The sequence below is a fragment of the Carcharhinus amblyrhynchos genome, chromosome 20 (assembly GCF_965287045.1).
Source record: "Carcharhinus amblyrhynchos chromosome 20, sCarAmb.v2.hapA, whole genome shotgun sequence".
NCBI classification, from domain to species: domain Eukaryota; kingdom Metazoa; phylum Chordata; class Chondrichthyes; order Carcharhiniformes; family Carcharhinidae; genus Carcharhinus; species Carcharhinus amblyrhynchos.
The window spans coordinates 15,231,311-15,251,277 of NC_137343.1; the positions used below are offsets into that span (position 1 = coordinate 15,231,311).

General features: G+C 45.5%; 1 protein-coding gene across 1 annotated transcript in view; it reads left to right on the forward strand.

Moving 5' to 3' along the window:
* Nucleotides 1-19,967, forward strand: part of LOC145355775 (rabphilin-3A-like) — a 180,128-nt gene that overhangs the window by 111,021 nt on the left and 49,140 nt on the right. Inside the window, exon 10 of the mRNA XM_080208131.1 lies at nt 9,364-9,447. Coding sequence (XP_080064257.1) covers nt 9,364-9,447 — 84 coding nt within the window. The remainder of the gene's footprint in view (nt 1-9,363; nt 9,448-19,967) is intronic.

Below are 19,967 nucleotides of genomic sequence, written 5' to 3' on the forward strand. Positions count from 1 at the left end.
GAGAGAGAGAGAGAGAGAGGACCCGCCAGAGAGAGAGAGAGAGAGAGAGGACCCGCCAGAGAGAGAGAGAGAGACAGAGAGGACCCGCCAGAGAGAGAGAGAGAGAGAGGACCCGCCAGAGAGAGAGAGAGAGAGAGGACGCGCCAGAGAGAGAGACAGAGACACGGACGCCAGAGAGAGAGAGAGAGAGAGGACGCGCCAGAGAGAGAGACAGCACGCGCCAGAGAGAGAGAGAGAGAGAGGACGCGCCAGGGAGAGAGAGAGAGAGAGAGAGGCGCGCCAGAGAGAGAGACAGCACGCGCCAGAGAGAGAGAAGAGAAGGGCGCGCCAGAGAGAGAGAGAGCGAGCGCGCCAGAGAGAGAGAGAGCGAGGGGACGCGCCAGGGGAGAGAGAGAGAGAGAGAGAGAGGGCGCGCCAGAGGAGAGAGGGCGAGGGGGGCGCGCCAGAGGGAGAGAGGGCGAGGGGGGCGCGCCAGAGGGAGAGAGGGCGAGGGGGGCGCGCCAGAGGGAGAGAGGGCGAGGGGGGCGCGCCAGAGGGAGAGAGGGCGAGGGGGGCGCGCCAGAGGGAGAGAGGGCGAGGGGGGCGCGCCAGAGGGAGAGAGGGCGAGGGGGGCGCGCCAGAGGGAGAGAGGGCGAGGGGGGCGCGCCAGAGGGAGAGAGGGCGAGGGGGGCGCGCCAGAGGGAGAGAGGGCGAGGGGGGCGCGCCAGAGGGAGAGAGGGCGAGGGGGGCGCGCCAGAGGGAGAGAGGGCGAGGGGGGGCGCGCCAGAGGGAGAGAGGGCGAGGGGGGCGCGCCAGAGAGAGAGAGGGCGAGGGGGGCGCGCCAGAGGGAGAGAAGGCGAGGGGGCGCGCCAGAGAGAGAGAGAGAGAGAGCGAGGGGGCGCGCGGGCGTGCCAGAGAGAGAGAGAGAGAGGCGGGGGGGGGGGGGGGGGGGGGCGCCAGAGAGAGAGGGCGAGGGGGGCGCGCCAGAGAGAGAGGGCGAGGGGGGCGCGCCAGAGAGAGAGGGCGAGGGGTGGGGGGGCACGCCAGAGAGAGGGCGAGGGGTGGGGCACGTCAGAGAGAGAGAGGGGGGGCGCGCCAGAGAGAGGAGGGGGGGCGCGCCAGAGAGAGAGAGGGGCGGGGGGCGCCAGAGAGAGAGAGAGAGAGGGGGGGAGGGGGCGCCAGAGAGAGAGACAGAGTGGCGGGGGGGCGTGCCAGAGAGAGAGAGAGAGAGAGGCGGGGGGGCGCGCCAGAGAGAGAGAGAGAGAGAGAGAGAAAGAGGCGGGGGGGCGCACCAGAGAGAGAGAGAGAGAGGTGGGGGGCGGCGCCAGTGAGAGAGGGAGGGGGGCGTGCCAGAGAGGACACGCCAGTGAGAGAGCGCGAGTGAGACAACATGCCAGAGAGTGAGAGTGAGAGAGAGGATGCACCAAAGAAAGAGAGAGAGTGAGGACATACCAGAGAGAGAGAGAGAGAGAGAATGTGCCAGAGAGAGAGAAAACACGAGGATGTGCCAGAGAGACGATGCACAGAGAGAGAGGGATGAGAAATAGGCAAAGAGTCAGATGTTGGCATTACAATAAACAGGCCTCATCAGATCATATGCTTGAGATTAAACTGTCATTGGGGTGGGGTTATCAAATGGTACAGAGGGCAAAGGAAACTTAAAAAAAGGGAATGAGAAAAGCTAGTTTGATTGGTACACTGAGACAAAGGGAAGACAAAAGGGACAACAAGGTGTGCACCACTTATGCAGGGGCAGAATAACCAGTGGATGATGGATGTATTCAAAAATTTTGGGTGGAGTATTTCCATCCCACCCACTACAGGAATCATTATTGGCGGGATTTTCTAATCTTGAGGCGAGAGTGGCCTGAAAATCTGTTCTGTGTACAATGGTAAAATTTTACCTTGTAGGCAGAATGGAATGGGAAAGAGATTAAAATATTATGAGATACCAATGCAAGACAATCCCTAATAAACAAAGAACAAAGAACAAATCAGCACAGGAACAAGACCTTCGGCCCTCCAAGCCTACACTGATCATGTGTTCCCAACTAGACCATCAGTTTGTATCCCTCTATTCCCAGTCTGTTCATGTGGCTATCTAGATAAATGTTCCTAAAGTATCTGCCTCAACCACCTCGCTTGGTAGTGCATTCCAGGCCCCCACCACTCTCTGTGTGAAATACGTCCCCCGCATATCTGTATTGAACCTTGCCCCCCCTTACCTTGAACTTGTGACCCCTTGTGTATGTCACTTCCAACCTGGGAGAAAGCTTCCAACTGTTCACCCTATCTATGCCCTTCATAATTTTATAAACTTCTATTAGGTCGCCCCTCAACCTCCATCTTTCAAAAGAGAACAACCCCAGTTTACCCAATCTTACGTCATAGCTAAGATCCTTCATACTAGGCAACATCCTGGTAAACATTTTCTGCATGCTCTCCAAAGCCTTCACGTCCTTCTGGTAGTGTGGCGACCAGAAGTGGATGCAGTATTCCAAATGTGGCCTAACCAACATTCTATATAACTGCAACATCATATGCCAACTTTTATACTCTATGTCCCATCCAATAAAGGCAAGTATGCCATATGCCTTCTTCACCACCTTTTCCACCTGTGATGCCACATTTAAGGATCAGTGGACTTGCACACCCAGATCCCTCTGTATCTATACTCCTGATGGCTCTGCCATTTATTATACAGCTCCCCTCTGCATTAGGTCTACCAAAATGCATCATTTCACATTTATCTGGATTATATTCCATCCGCCAATCTTCCAGCCTATCTATATATCCTGCTATATTCTCTGACAATGTTCATCACATCCGCAACTCCAGCAATTTTTGTGTCGTCCGCAAACTTACTAATCAGACCAGCTACATCTTCTTCCAAATCATTTATATATATCACAAACAGCAGTGGTCCCAGTACAGAGCCCTGCGGAACACCACTAGTCACAGACCTCTCCACTGCTACCCTCTTTCTATGGCCAAGCCAGTTCTGTACCCACCTAGCTAGTTCACCTTTGATCCCATGAGATTTAACCTTTTGCACCAGCCGGCCGTGAGGGACCTTATCAAACACTTTACTAAAATCCATGTAGACGACATCCACGGCCCTTCCCTCGTCAATCATTTTTGTCACCTCCTCAAAAAAACTCAACCAAATTTGTGAGGCATGACCTCCTTCATACAAAACCATGTTGTCTATCACTAATGAGACTATTCAGTTCTAAATGTGTATAGATCCTATCTCTAAAAAGCTTCTCCAAAATTTCCCTACCACGGACATCAAGCTCACTGGCCTATAATTATCCAGATTATCCTTGCTACCCTTCTTAAATAACAGGACCACATTTGCAATCCTCCAATCCGCTGGGATCGCACCTGTGTCCAATGAAGAAACAAAGATTTCTGTTAGAGGCCCAGCAATTTCATCTGTCGTCTCCCTCAGTAATCTAGGACAGGTGCCGTCTGGCTTAAAGCTTCCTAAAACACCTAACACTTCCTCCCTTGCAATTGTGATTTGTTCTAACGGGCCTATACATCCCTCCGAGGCACTACTAATCAACGTGTCCCTCTTCTTTGTGAAGACTGACGCAAAGTAATGGGTTCTAAGCATAATTCTCCCCCTTTGTTCTTAAGAAGTCTGACTCACAAAATGTGGATTAAGGTGACTCCCAAGACATTTTATACATACGTTAGGAACAAAAGGGTTGTCAGAGAAAGAACATAAGAACATAAGAAATAGGAGCAGGAGTAGGCCATCTAGCCCTTCGAGCCTGCCCCGCCATTCAATAAGATCATGGCTGATCTGTTGTGGCTCAGTTCCACTTTCCCGCCCTCTCCCCATAACCCTTAATCCCCTCTCTTATCAAGAACCCATCAACCCGCTTCTTAAAAATATTTAGCGAGGCAGCCTCCACCACTTCAACGGGCAGAGAATTCCAGAGATTCACCACCCTTTGAGTGAAGAAGTTCCTCCTCAACTCCGGTTTAGAACGGAGTTGAGGAGGAACTTCTTCACTCAAAGGGTGGTGAATCTCTGGAATTCTCTGCCCGTTGAAGTGGTGGAGGCTGCCTCGCTAAATATTTTTAAGAAGCGGGTTGATGGGTTCTTGATAAGAGAGGGGATTAAGGGTTATGGGGAGAGGGCGGGAAAGTGGAACTGAGCCACAACAGATCAGCCATGATCTTATTGAATGGCGGGGCAGGCTCGAAGGGCTAGATGGCCTACTCCTGCTCCTATTTCTTATGTTCTTATGTTCTTTCTCTGACAACCCTTTTGTTCCTAACGTATGTATAAAATGTCTTGGGAGTCACCTTAATCCTGTCTGTCAAGGACATTTCGTGACCCCTTTTTGCCCTTCTAACTCCCTGTTTGAGTTCTTTTCTACTTTCTCTGTATTCCTCCAGTGCTTCATCTGTTTTTAGCTGCCTGGACCTTATGTACGCCTCTTTTTCCTTTTTGATTAGATCCACAATTTCTCCGATTATCCATGGCTCTCAAATTCTACCATTTCTGTCCTTCCTTTTTACAAGCAATGCCTGTCCTGCACAGCTATCAACCACTCCTTAAAAGACTCCCACATGCCAGATGTGGATTTACCCTCGAACAGCCTCTTCCAATCAACAACCACCAAATCCTGCCAAATCCGGCTGTAGTTAGCCTTCCCCCAATTCAGCACCTTACCCATAGAACAACACTCTTACTTTTCCATGACTATCTAAAAGTTTACAGAATTGTGGTCCCTGTTCACCACATGTTCCCCCACTGAAACTTTGATGACCTGACTGGGCTCAGTCCCCAGTACTAGGTCCAGTAAAGCTCTCTCTATAGTTGGACTATCAACATATTGTTCCAAAGAACCTTCCTGGACACACTTTACAAATTCCTTCCCATCTGGACCCTCAGCTGTAAGGGATTTCCGGTCTATATGAGGGAAATTAAAGTCTCCCACTACAACAACTCTTTTTTCTACATCTATCCAGAATCTCCTTAAATTTGTACAATTTCCCATGGGCTATTGGGAGGCCTGTAGTATACCTCCAGCAAAGTGCGCCCTTCCTGTTTCTGCGCTCTACGCACAGTGTCTCGTTACATAACCTTCCCTCTCTATTGCTGCAATATGCTCCCTAACCAGTACTTCTACTTCCCCACCTCTGCTAGCCCCTCCTCTATCTCGCCTAAAATACTTATAGCCCATAGTATTCAGCTGCCAGTCCTGTCCTTTTTTTAAACTAAGTCTCTGTCAGTGCAACCACATCTAAGTTCTGCGCATGTATTAAGGCTGTAAGTTTATCTGTCATGCCTGTTACGCTCCTTGCATTTAAGCAGATGCACTCCAGACCTCCAGACCCACTGAGTTCATCCCGAGATTGCGCTTCCTCTTAAGTAGCCTTGTCTTGGCCCCAATGCTGTGGGACAGAGAGATATTTGTTGCCCAGAAGAGATGGTGCAAGAGAAAGGTGTTTATTTGCAGCGTTCACCGAGAAACAAAAGAAAAGAAATACCTCCAATAAATGTAAGCTTAGTAATTAGCCTGAAGACAAGAGAAGGAGTGGTAGGAATGGTCAAAACCCTACCCATTGCAGACAGTCAGTTCCTTCTGGCACCGCCAGTCTCTCATCAGAAATGGGCGCGAGGCAGGTTAATGTATTCAAATTTATTAAACTAAGCATTTACATACTCAGTCATCCGAGCTCGCCTGCCTTTATTACCTTGGCGGGAAAGGTTTGCACTGGTGAGGAATAGACATACTCCCCATGGACAGGGAACAATCGACTTGGCCTCACTGGTGGAGCCGGAAGCCATTGAGGCCTCCTGTGGAGGGCAGGGCAAAAGGGGCTGCCCTTTGGGCAGTGCTAGACTGGCAGTGCCACCTTGGCAATGCCCACCTGGCAGTGCTAGGGAGCATGGCTAATGGAGAGAGGAGGCCTGCTGCCACTCTGCAGCAACTGGTAGGTGGAGGGAGAGGGAGTCCACTGCCACTGTGCAACGATTGGTGGGCACGTGATCGGCCTGGGCAGCAGGGTCAGTGGGGACTGCATCTACAGTCACGGGTCCCCGCAATTGCAGTTGGGATAGAGGATGGGGGGAAAAAATACTGCTTTAGGCTGCCTGCAGTAGCAGGGGCCTGACAACTCTGTCTGTCAGACCCCTGTTACTTGGGTGCCCTGCACAGGCGCACTCCCTTCCTCTGCAGGCTTTCGAGTGCATTAACCCCTGCTTCTGCAGTGAGCAATAGCTCGCTCAGAATTTTACAGCCAGAGTGCATACGGGGAGGCCTAAAAACATGCCCAAAAGATGGATCTGAAACTCTCCCAGTTTCAAGTCCACCCAGCACTTAGACAAAAAATGATAAAATACCGCCTTCGTTTCTAAGAAAGGATAACACATCATCAGTGTGCCAGCAGAATAAAAGCCACCAGCATTTTAAAAGGTATTTCACAGGATGTAAATCCCAATAACAAGATTAGTAGCTGTGGACGCACCAAAAGAATACATTGTCCTGCTAATAGAAACACTGGTAGACAATTACGCTATCCAGGAAAGGCATGCATATGTTAATCTTTTAGAACTTCAGAGGCTGGGGGGGTACAGACAGCCAATATACAGAAAGAACCATCATAGAGAAATGATAGTATAGTTGACAAGCTTTGTGAAAGCAAGGAGACAGATTCTATCTAGCAGCCTGAGGGGCATCTTTCCATCTAGTAACCTTGAAGCCAGTTCTAGCTAGCAGTACAGAAGCAAGAGCATAGAAATCTTAGGAGAAGTAGTTAAAACCATATCTTTGCTGAACAACGAAGTGATGTTCTGCAACATAAGTATTCAATCATATACAGTGTGGTAACTGAAACTGGTCTTTATTTATAGACTTGTGAGTTGGATGTTGTCTGGTTAGAGGGAAATCCTGAAAGAGTTCAGACCTCATGAGTGTATTTTTGATCAAAAAGATAATTTCTACATAAACTGTATAGGTGTGTTTAGTAGTTATGTAACTCTATTAGATCATTATAGTGTACAAGAGTAGAATTTTCCCATCCTGCCCACCACAGGAATCATACCTGGGGGGACATGGACCATGCAAATGTCCATTGACCTCGGGCAGGATTTTCTGGCCTTGGGGTGAGCATGGCTGGAAAATCCTCTCCTACACGTCTTTTCTTTATTGTAATAAATAGTCATTAATGCATGTTCTATTATGACTGGACTGGTTACTATTCTCACTGGGTTTTGCATGTGGATCCCCACACCATTCCTGTCAACAAAATTATACACCACCGTGAACTGGTGGGACACCCTCGCAGCTATCAACCAGGTTTGTAAAATCTCTGAACACAAAATACATTAATCAGAAACAACAAGAACAGATACAACAGCAGGCAAATAAAGCAGAACATTGTGTCTTCCAGCAACAACAAGGAGTGTTGGAATTACTCCACAGAAGAGAAATGGGTTCATACCATGATCTGTGCAAAGACTGAACCTATCTCATACTATCCAGACCAGAGATAATGTCATGTGGAGGCCGCATGCGGACCAGCTGTTGGCAGGGAGAACCTATCCACTGGAAATGGAACTTGCTGAAAATTTTATTCAACTGGACAAAGTCCTGACCTGAATCTTTCTGAAACCCTGACACCGATAGACATGATTGAGGAAGACAACACTTTACCATCAGACCAAGCTCAGAACCAAGTTCTAGTTACCACATCAACACTGGTCAAAACAACCACTGATGAAGTTTGTACAAAGACGAAAATGCCAGAGGTTACAACAAGCACAAAGAAGGCGGCGCCAAACGTTCACCGTCAACCATTCTGACAGCGATGAACTCCAAACTCTCTGACTTATTGATTAATGGTGGGCAGCACAGTGATTAGCACTGCTGCCTCACCGCACCAGGGACCCAGGTTCGATTCCCAGTTTGGGTCACTGAATGTGCAGAGTTTGCACATTCTTCCAATGTCTGCGTGGGTTTCCTCCGAGTGCTCCAGTTTCCTCCCACAATCTGAAAGACGTGCTGGTTAGGTGCATTGGCCCGAACAGACGTCGGAGTATGGCGACTAAGGGAATTTCACAGAAACTTCGTTGCAGTGTTAATGTAAGACTTACTTTTGACTAATAAATAAACTTTAAAAAAAACTTTTCTTTTGATTATTGTTCATGTTACAGTGGTTAATATTGTTGAGGATGTTCAGTTTCATAGGATCATAGAAAGAGGCTATTTGTTCCATCAAGTCTACACAGACCACAACCCCACCCAGACCCTATCCCCACAACCCCACCCAGACCCTATCCCCACAACCCCATGCATTTAACCAGCTAGTCCCCTTGACACTAAGGGACAATTTAGCATGGCCAATCCACCTAACCCGCGCATCTTTGGACTGTGGGATGAAAGAGGAGCACCCAGAGGAAACCCATGCAGACATGGGGAGAATGTGCAAACTTCACACAGACAGTAATCCAAGCCAAAAATTGAACCCGCGTTCTTGGTGTTGTGCTAACATGCCGCCCATTCGAGTTTGAAGGGGGAGGAAATGTTTTCTTTTTACATCAAGTCTTAGTAACTGCACTAAGCACTGTGTATTAATATATGTACATCTCATCACTGGTGACATCACTGGTTGCTAGCATGGGAAACTGCCATAAAGAACAGCCTATGATGAACAAACCTTTTACATAAAGATCCATTAGTTTTTAACCCTCCATGCTTCCTTGCGTCAATTCCACAGTACACAGCATTTAAGTTGCGGGACCTCTTTGAGAGACCTGCTGAACATACATTTCCCAAATCCCAGGAGGGCAATCTTGAACATATTAGGGTATTGATTATTTAAACTTTTAAGTATCTTGAATACTTAATTTTTTTGAGACTTCTCTTCAAAGTAAATAGTTCCAAGCACAGTCAAGTGTGAGATATCCCTCAGAGCTATTGTTAAAAACCTTTATCTCTCCTGGTAACTAGATCAACAAATTTTCTTAAGCCAACACCCAGGCAAAGTAAAGTAACCAGTTATTTATCTCATTAATACGGATGCAATATTGCTCATCCAAAATGTGTTTCAAATACAACAGCAGATATGTTAGTCATTGTGTGAAACATTTTGAGTGGATTTAGTGTTATAAGTGCCAGAGAAATGTTATGAATTGCAATTTAATACAGGTTCTGAGCATTAAAACTAATCAAATGTTTAGTTAGTATTTTGAGGAAAAGCATTAGTTGCTGAACTTTTGTCACTTAAATGATTTAACATGCACATCATTCCATTTTTGTCTGGATTATGACATAATTACCATTGAGTTTGGTCTTTAAAGTTTTTTTGTCCATTACTTCCTGTTGACACTTGTTCTCACTTGCTCTCCTTCCTCAGGTGAACAACGCAGCATTTCAGCTCAAGGTTCACGACCATCCTCCACTCCACACCAAACTAACCCAGCACAGCCACCTCAAGCAGGTAAGTACCTCAAGGAATAGAATGCGTTATTAATGGTTGACATCACCTTCTGTGATGAGGAATTATGTCATTTTTTCCAGCACTTTATCATCTCCACTGCATACAAATGATTCTAGACTCCTTCAAATAGGTTGCATTATTAGCCTGCAAGTGGGTAGAAACATCAATTCTCCCTTTGTTTGTCCTCTATTACCATTAAGATTATGGAAATATGCATCAAATCACCAATGTGACCTCAGCATTTCAGCATTCAATGCAGTTAGTGTATGTGAAGTGTATACCAACAACAGATCACCGTGTATCATGTACATGCAAAGTGAACAGTGCTATGCAAATTATTTCCAGTGTTGCCACATTTTTAGCTCAGCACTAACATGTCATGCAAAATTAGGGACTGGCAACAACTTCAGGCGTTGCCAGAGACATCCATGTCCCATGACCGAATATATTAAAAAACTCTTGAAAATTAACTAAATGACCAGTGAAAATAAATCAGCATTAATACACAATACTATCATACGAAAAACTGAAATGCTGTGTTTTTAAAATAAATGTTATTGTTATATCTGATGTACTACATATGTTTCAAATAAGCCTTCCATTTTCCCAGGCTGGAAGAGTCAAATACTAGGAGGCATAGGTTTAAGGTGCAAGGGGCAAGGTTTAAAAGATGTACAAGGCAGATTTCTTTTTTCTTTTTACACAGAAGGTGGTGGGTGCCTGGAACTTGCTGCTGGGGGAGGTAGTGGAAGTGGATATGGTAGTGGCTTTTAAGGGACGTCTTGACAAATATATGAATAGGATGGGAAGAGAGGGATACGGTCCCTGGAAGGATAGGGGGTTTTAGTTAAGTCAGGCAGTTTGCTCGGTGCAGGCTTCAAGGGCCGAAGGTCCTGTTCTTGTGCTTTAATTTTCTTTGTTCTTATTTGCCCTAGTGACAGAGTGAATCCTCTCTGCCCTCCATCCACACTCTACACAATGCTGTAATCAGCCCTTCTCCGTTCCTACTATGCACGCTCTCATATTCTCCTCTTCCAGATCCTCACTACCCAACTCACTCAGCAGCCTAGGCTTTTCAACAGCCTTTTAACAATACCATACCACCTTGGTATCTCCTTCTTGGTCAGGCCACTTGGACAGCTCGTTGTACTGTGACGAAACAGGTCATAAAACGTGCCCGTTTATCTTATTTCACAGAAATTTCCATTCAGACTTGATTCAATGAACTCAGTTGTTAAACAAAAATTCACCAGTCTAAATTAACAGCAAGAATGAGTTGTCAAATTTATTTTAGAATACTAATTGAAGAAAATCAAGATTGTTCTGAATCTATTTCTTAAAAGTACTTTAGTGAATAAGACTTTTCAAAATAGCTGCATGTTTGATCTTCAGTCTGCTGATGTTGAGTTAATGAAGATTATGTTTTGATTTTTTTGCCACTAACAAGTGTTATAACATCTTGCCCTTTAAAGCTAATTACAGTATAACAGAACATAGAAAAACTACAGCATAAACAGGCTCTTCAGCCCACAAGTTGCGCCAATGATATCCATACCTACTAGGCTTACCTATAACCCTCAATTCTATTAAGTTCCATGTACTCATCCAGAAGTCCCTTGAAAGACCCTATCGAATTTGCCTCCACCACCACCGACGGCAGCCGATTCCACTCACCCACCACCCTCTGAGTGAAAAACTTACCCCCTAATATCTCTTCTGTACCTACTCCCAGCACCTTAAACCTGTGTCCTCTTGTAGCAACCATTCCAGCCCTTGGAAAAAGCCTCTGAGAATCCACCCGATCTATACCTCTCAACATCTTATACACTTCTATCAGGTCACCTCTCATCCTTCGTCTCTCTAAGGAGAAAAAACCAAGCTCCCTCAACCTATCCTCATAAGACATGCCACCCAATCCAGGCAACATCCTCTGCACCCTTTCAATAACTTCCATATCGTTCCTGTAATGAGGCGACCAGAACTGAGCACAGTATTCCAAGGGACGTCTGACTAGGGTCTTACAAAGCTGCAACATTATCTCCCGACTCCTAAACTCAATCCTTTGATTGATGAAGGCCAGTACACCATACGCCTTCTTAACCACAACCTCTACCTGCGAGGCCGATTTAAGAGTCCTATGGACCCAGACCCCAAAGTCCTTCTGATCTTACACGCTGCTAAGAGTCTTACCCTTGATATTATACTCCTTCATCCCATTTGACCTGCCGAAATGGACCACTACACATTTATCTGCGTTGAAGTCCATCTGCCACTTCTCCGCCCAGCCTTGCATCCTATCGATGTCATGCTGCAACCTCTGACATCCCTCCAAACTATCTACAACACCACCAACCTTCGTGTCGTCAGCAAACTTACCAACCCATCCCTCCATTTCCTCATCCAGGTCATTTATGAAAATTACAAACAGCAAGGGTCCCAGGACAGATCCCTGGGGCACTCCACTGGTGACCAACCTCCATGCAGAAAAAGAACATAAGAACATAAGAAATAGGAGCAGGAGTAGGCCATCTGGCTCTTCGAGCCTGCCCCGCCATTCAATAAGATCATGGCTGATCTGTCGTGGCTCAGTTCCACTTTCCCGCCCTCTCCCCATAACCCTTAATCCCCTCTCTTATCAAAAACCCATCAACCCGCTTCTTAAAAATATTTAGCGAGGCAGCCTCCACCACTTCAACGGGCAGAGAATTCCAGAGATTCACCACCCTTTGAGTGAAGAAGTTCCTCCTCAACTCTGTTCTAAACCGCCCCCCCTTTATCTTGAGGCTGTGCCCCCTAGTCCTACTGTCTTTTTTGAGCGGGAAGAGTCTCTCCACCTCTATCCTATCCATCCCATCTACAACCACTCTCTGCCTTCTGCGGGCAAGCCAGTTCTGGATCCACAAGGTAACAGCCCCTTGGATCCCATGCCCTCTCACTTTCTCAAGAAGTCTTGCATGGGGGATCTTATCGAATGCCTGGCTGAAGTCCATATAAATCACATCTACCGCTCTTCCTTCATCAAGGGCTTGTACTCGTTAGAGTTTAGAAGAATGAGGGGAGATCTCATTGAGACGTATAAGATGATGAATGGGATGGATAGGATAGAGGTGGAGAGACTCTTCCCGCTCAAAAAAGACAGTAGGACTAGGGGGCACAGCCTCAAGATAAAAGGGGGGCGGTTTAGAATGGAGTTGAGGAGGAACTTCTTCACTCAAAGGGTGGTGAATCTCTGGAATTCTCTGCCCGTTGAAGTGGTGGAGGCTGCCTCGCTAAATATTTTTAAGACGTGGGTTGATGGGTTTTTGATAAGAGAGGGGATTAAGGGTTATGGGGAGAAAGTGGGAAAGTGGAACTGAGCAGTGACAGATCATGATCTTATTGAATGGCGGGGCAGGCTCGAAGGGCTAGATGGCCTACTCCTGCTCCTATTTCTTATGTTCTTATGTTCAATGTATTTAGTCACTTTTTCAAAGAACTCAACCAGGCTCGTAAGGCACGATCTGCCTTTGATAAAGCCATGCTGACTACTATTGAGCATATTAAACTGCTCTAAATGTTCATAAATCCTGTCCCTCAGAATCTTCTCCATCAACTTACCAACCACTGAGGTTAGACTCACTGGTCAGTAATTTCCTGGGCTATCCCTATTTCCTTTCTTGAATATAGGAACCACATTCGCAATCCTCCAATCCTCTCCTGTCTCCATCGATCCATGTAAAGATCATCGCCAGAGGTTCTGCAATCTCCTCCCTGGCCTCCCACAGTAACCTGGGGTACATCCCATCCGGTTCCGGCAATTTATCTATCGTGATGCTATCCAAAACTTCCAACACATCCTCTTTCTTAATGTCCGCATACTCTTCTCAGTCTGCCACAAGCCTGCAGTATAACCACCCAGATCTTCTTCAACCGTGAATACCGAGGTAAAGTATTCATTAAGCACCTCTGCTATTTCTACCAGTTCTATACAAACTTTCCCACCTTCACATTTTATAGCTCCTATTTCTTCACATCTCATCTTTTTACTCTTCACATATTTGTAGAACGCCTTAGGGTTCTCCTTAATCTTACATGCCAAGGCCTTCTCATGACCCCTTCTGGCTCTCCTAATTTCCTTCTTAAGTTTCTTCCTATAAGCCGTATACTCCTCTAGATCCCTAACATCTCCCAGCTCTCTGAACCTTCTGTACGCTTTACTTTTCTTTTTGACTAGGTTCATTATGATTTTTGTGCACCACAGTTCCCGTAACCTACCAAAATCTCCCTGTCTCATCAGAACGTTGTCGTGCAGAACTCTAAACAAACATTCCTTGAAAATCTGCCACTTTACTTCGGTACTTTTTCCCCGAGAACACCTCTTTCCAATTTATTCGTCTAATTTCCTTCCTGGTGGCTTCATATTTCGCCTTAGATAAACACTTTCCTAACTTGCCTGATCCTATCTCTTTCCAATGCTAGCGTAAAGGAGATAGAGTTATGATCGCTGTCCCCAAGATGTTCACCCACTGTTTTAATGTTTTACTGAGTGAAGAAAATTATTTTACTGAGTAGAGAAAAGCTCAATGTCCTATGAGCTTTTTTAAGATATGGAAATGCTGGTGTCAGACTGGAGGTGGGCACAGTAAGAAGTCCCACAACTCCAAGTTAAAGTCCAACAGCTTTATTTGGCATCACAATCTTTCGGAGTGCTGCTCCTTCATCAGGTGAGCCTCACCTGAGGAAAGATCAGCGCTCCAAAAGCTTGAGATTCCAAATAAACTTGTTGGACTTTAACCTGGTGTTATGAGACTTCTTACTGAGCTTTCTGAATGCGGTGAAGAATTCTGTAATTTTTTTTGCTGGAAATCAGAAGTGATCAACCTTTGTCCGTTCACTGAAAATGAGAGAAACTCAACAGTTTGGACAGCATCTGCAGAGAGAGAATGGAGCTAACATTTTGAGTCACAATGAAGCGTCATCCTGATTCAAAACGTTGGCTCTATTCTCTCTCCACAGATACTGTCAGACTTGCTGAGTTTTCCAGCATTTTCTGTTTTTGTTTCAGATTCCAGCATCCACAGTATCTTGCTTTAACTTTTATATGTTCTCTTCCCATTTATAAGTTCAAGTACAAGTTAGGGAAGCATGTTGGCATAGTGGTTAGCACTGCTGCTTCCAGCCTCGGTTCACTATGCAAAGTTTTCACATTCTCCTAGTTTCCGTGTGGGTCTCGTTCAGGTGCTCTGGTTTCTTCCTGCAGTCCAAAGATGTGCAGATTAAGTTGACTGGCTGTGCTAAATACATGGCGTTATGGGAGAAAGAGCCTGAGTGGAATTGTTGTTGGTGCCTATTGACGGGCCGAATGGCCTCTTTCTCCACTGTAGGGATTCTATGATGTAAAATCAATAAACGATACAGAGTCTTTCTCAGTAACTCCGGGACTTTCAAATTTCCACACATCTTCCTTTATAGCCACTGTTTCCAAGTCTTCCACACCCACAAAACCCCTATCACGTCTGCTGAACTCAAAGCTAGGAGGGCAGTGGCAGGGCAACATACCCAGCCTGGTTTGTTCATGGCCCCCAGTTTTGGCCTTAAATTGAATTTGAGTCAGACTTCAAGCTCCTTTCAGTTAGGTGGAACAAAAGGTGGTAAATTGAGACATGAAATCTATTGCAGGTATTTTACAGACGGAAAAGAAGGCCTGGAATCTTAAGGCATTAGACATAGCTACTGAGTAGCTGAGTAAAATCTCAATACATGCAGAATTACACATGCAAATATACTGATCTGGCTTTAAGGGTGGTTGTTGCAACTTGTTAATTGTTGCAAAAGATTGATATCAAAGTTCAAAGATGTTGTGAAAGCTCTTGGAATTACTTGGATGGTTGTTCTTTGAGACAGAAATGAGAGAGAACATGTCAAGGAGCATGGTAAGGCCTGTTATTCTGTAGAAAGTAGATATCTAGTGCTACACCTCTCCAGCCCTTCACAACCCTCCTCCCTCATTGGTGCGAGGGCCTTTTGGCCCTTGGGCCAGGCCATTTCCAACCCCCTCCAGCCACTACTCTCAGTGTTAGTATGGAGTGCCACCATATTGCTGTATCCTGCGAAAAATATTTTCATCAATATAATGAAACAGGTTCCCAACAGATAGTTGATGACTGGTTGAGTAATGGATTGTGCACTATTAACATCTTGGCGTTACCATTGACCAGAAACTGAACTGGACTAACCATATGAATCCTTGGCTATAACAGCAGGTCAGAGGTTAGGAATCCTGCAGCAACTAACTCCCCTCTTGATTCCTCAAAGCCTGTCCACCATCTACAAGCCACAAATCAGGAGTCTGGAATAGTCTCCACTTGCCTGGATGAGTGCAGCTCCAACAACACTAAAGAAGATGGATACCATCCAGGACAAAACAGTCTGATACATTGGCACCTCATTCACAAACATTCACTCTCTCCACCGCTGATGCACAGTGGCAGAATTTTGTACTGTCTACAAGATGTTCTGCATCCCACCTGTTTATTTTCACTGTATCATAGCCTGGGGCTCTATGTTGGCACATCCTATTGATTCACTGATCATGAACCCTTGGGGGAATGTAATATTTTTAAAATTAATTCACGGGACATGGGCGTCGCTGGTTAGGCCAGTATTTATTGCCCAATTACCCTTGAGAAGGTGGTGGAGAGCTGACTTCCTGAACTGCTGCAGTTCATCTGGTGTAGCTATACCCATAGTCCGTTAGGGAGGATTACGACTTCCCATTGATTCCACCTCATGCCTCCAGATACACATTCTCGAAAGGACCAGAAGATTCCACCAGTGTGATGAGCCAGTAGATCATGCCCAGTATTTCCAAATCAGTAGTGTGGGGCTTGGAGAGGAACTTGCAGGTGGTGGTTTCCTGTGTGTCAGCTTCTCATGTGTTTGTAATCCTTGTCCTTCTAAATGGTAGTGGTTATGGGTTTGGATAGTGCTGCCTTAGGAGCTTTGATGAGTTCCCCAAGTCCTCTAGTGCATCTTGTAGACAGTACAAAATTCTGCCAATGTGCATCAGTGGTGGAGAGAGTGAATGTTTGTGAATGAGGTGCCAACGTGTCAGACTGTTTTGTCCTGGATAGTATCCATCTTCTTTAGTGTTGTTGGAGCTGTACTCATCCAGGCAAGTGGAGACTATTCCAGCCTCCTGATTTGTGGCTTGTAGATGGTGGACAGGCTTTGAGGAATCAAGAGGGGAGTTAGTTGCTGCAAGATTCCTAACCTCTGACCTGCTGTTATAGCCAAGGATTCATATGGTTAGTCTAGTCCAGTTCAGTTTCTGGTCAATGGTAACGCCAAGATGTTAGTAGTGGAAGATTCAGTGATGGTAATGGCATTGAATGTCAAGGGGCGATGGCTAGATTCTCTCTTGTTGGAGATAATCTTTGCCTGACAATGTGGAATGAATGTTATTTGCCACTTGTCAGACCTGGAAATTGTCCAGGTCTTGCTCCATTTGGACATGGACTGCTTCAGTATCTCAGGAGTTGTAAATGATGCTGAACACTATATAATCAGTGAACCTCCCCACTTCTGAGCTTATGATGGAAGGAAGGTCATTGATGAAAGAGCTGAAGATGTTTTGGCCTAGGACACTACCCTGAGGAACTCCTGCAATGGTGTCTTGGAACCAAGATGATCAATGTCCAACAACCACAAGCATCTTAAGCTAAGTTGACTACCAACCAGTGGAGAGCTTTCTCCCTCATTCCCATTGACTCAGTTTTGCTAAGACTCTTTGATGCCAAATTCAGTCAAATGCTGCCTTGATGTCAAGGACAGTCGTACTCTCATCTCACCTCAAGCTCAGCGCTTTTGTTGATGTTTGAACCAAGGCTGTAATGAAGTCAGGATCTGATTGACCCTGACAGAACCCAAACAAAGCATCAGGTGAGCAAGTTATTGCTGAGTAAGTGCCACTTGCTACCACTGTTGATATCCCCAGCCATCACTTTGCTGATGATCAAGAGTAGACTGATGGGGTGGTAATTGATCGGGTTGGGTTTGTCCTGCTTTGTGTGTACAGAGCATAACTGGACAATGTTCCACATTGCTGGGTTTATGGCAGTGTTGTAGCTGTACTGGCTAGGGGTGCAAAACACGTACCCATGCCGTGCTCCTCCCTCCCCAAAATCCTATCCACACTAGCTGGGTAGAGGAGGAAAACCAAAGCTGAAAGCCAACCTGCTTCCAACACCCACTTTCACACGAATTCCAGGAGGCCAGCTTGGAGTTTGCACCACCAGTGGTAAACAAAAGGTCAGTGTTAGTTAAATCCAACTCCTTCAATCTTGTTTCTCACCGCGCACCCCCCCCCCCCGACTTTCTCTGATGACCAAGTTTTGAGACTAGTCTGTCTTTTTCTCCCTCTGCTTTTAAGTGAAAAGACAAGAAGGGTTTTATAAGTTAGTTCTGCTGCTTTAATGGTTATTTTTATTAATTTTTTTTAATTATCAATTTATTGCTTTGACATAGATCTTTTGTTGGCTCCGTCAGGTATATATGTTTTCCTTGTATCTTAAGCATTTTTTTTGAAAACCATGTTTGATGTTGTACTAAACCATGACTCAGGCAGCCACTGCAGGGTTCTTGTGAAAAGCTCAAAAGAAGTCTGGTTGCTTTTTGGAGGGTGGGTAAAAACAGGGTCATTTTTGCTCCACTTGAAACAGGAAGGGCTAAAAATGCTCAGCATATCTGGCAGCATCTACGTAGAAAGAAAGAGGTCAGTGATCCTCCAACAGGACTAGTGAACATCATGGACCTTCGCATTAACCCTGTTGCTCTCTTCACAGATGCTGTCTGGTCTGGGTATTTCTAGAATTTTCTGTTTATAATTTCAAATTTCCAGCATCCACAATATTTCACACTCATATTACATGCTCCATGCTGGGCATTTATAAGTGTGGTTAGTTTCAAATTTAAAGTGAGAAAATATTTATCACTTAATGCAAAATGTATTTTTTCTGTGAACATTGGTGCTAATTTGCTGTAAACTTTGCCATTTTTCAATTTGGAAGTGAAACCAGGAGTTACGTGCCAATGGAACATATCACTGTTGGTTCAAAATATTCTCATTTTTACATTGGTTTGCTGTTCACATTGCTTGTGAGGTTCAATTCTTTTAGATGTCGCTGACTAGATATTGTATAGGGCCAGATACAGAGAAGCAGAACTGGTTACACATTATGAATCATCAAGTTGCATGTAATAGTCTTGGAAAGCTGTGGTTATAAGAGTGTATTATACTGAAACTGGAGCTTTCAATGGACATTCTAAATGGAGGCAGAGAGTACAAAAACCAAGAAGTTTTGCTGAACTTATATAAACAACTGGACCCCACTGTGATTATGATTCCCAATCCTGGACACTTAAAGGACGAGAGGGGAAAGGTTAAAGGTGGGAGTAGGGGGCACTTCAGCACCCTAAAACAAGAAAAGCGCCTGGGCTTCTCTCCCTGGCCCTAGGGTAAGAACGAGTTGGAGTGGAAACCTTTGAAATTAATTAGATTTTCAACGAACAGATGTAAGGAGAAGAAACCACGAGAGGGTTGGCCAGTGTTATCCACATGTGAATATTCAAAGAAAATAAATTGGGCGAGTATCAGTTGAAAATGGTTGCAGCAGCTAACTGACCACCTTCCTCTCCAATTCTGCTCCTTTTCAGCAGGTAATCATTTTAACCTCTCTTAAACAAGTGGGACCCCTACTAAGTAACAGTGCTTGACATCATCAGGGCCTGATTTCAAAAGGCTCCTTGCTATGTCTGCACCGCCAGTCAATTCAACATGGTGAAAGGCAAGCTGGGACCCCCTACAGGGTTCTTAAGGCAGGTAGGAACTTGGGGTGATTTTCTTTGGCTATCTTGCAGGTCAAGAGGAAATGTTCCTTCCACTGTCTAAAATGCCCTCCCAATCATTTCTTTGCATGTGGATGAGCATTCCTTTTGATCTCCAGCCATTCAGTGCTTCCTGTAGGTTTCGACAGGAGACTGAAATCAGGTGGAGCGATGTTTCCAAGGTCACTCACTAGAAGACGACTGTGTACACTGCCCAATGCACATCTCTCATCAGAGTTGTGTCCCCTCCATACCATTCAACTCCCTGTGAAGAAGTGATTAAGAACATAGGAACAGGAGTAAGCCATTCAGCCCATCATGCCTGCTCTGCCGCCATTCAATGCAATCATGACCGATCAGGCATTTTAATGCTTTTTGCCCATATTATCCCCATTATCATTCATGTCATTGTTAATCAGAAATCTATCGATCTCTACCTTAAACATACATACTGACTGAACTTCCACAGCCTTTTTGGGTAGAGAATTCCAAAGATTCACAACCCTCCGTGTAAAGAAATTTCTCCTCATCTTGTTCCTGGTTTCCCTTTATTGTGAAATTGTGTCCCCTGGGGTGGCACAGTCATTAGCACTGCTGCCTCACAGCGCCAGGGGCCCAGGTCCCGCTTTGGGTCACCGTCTGTGCAGAGTCTGCAT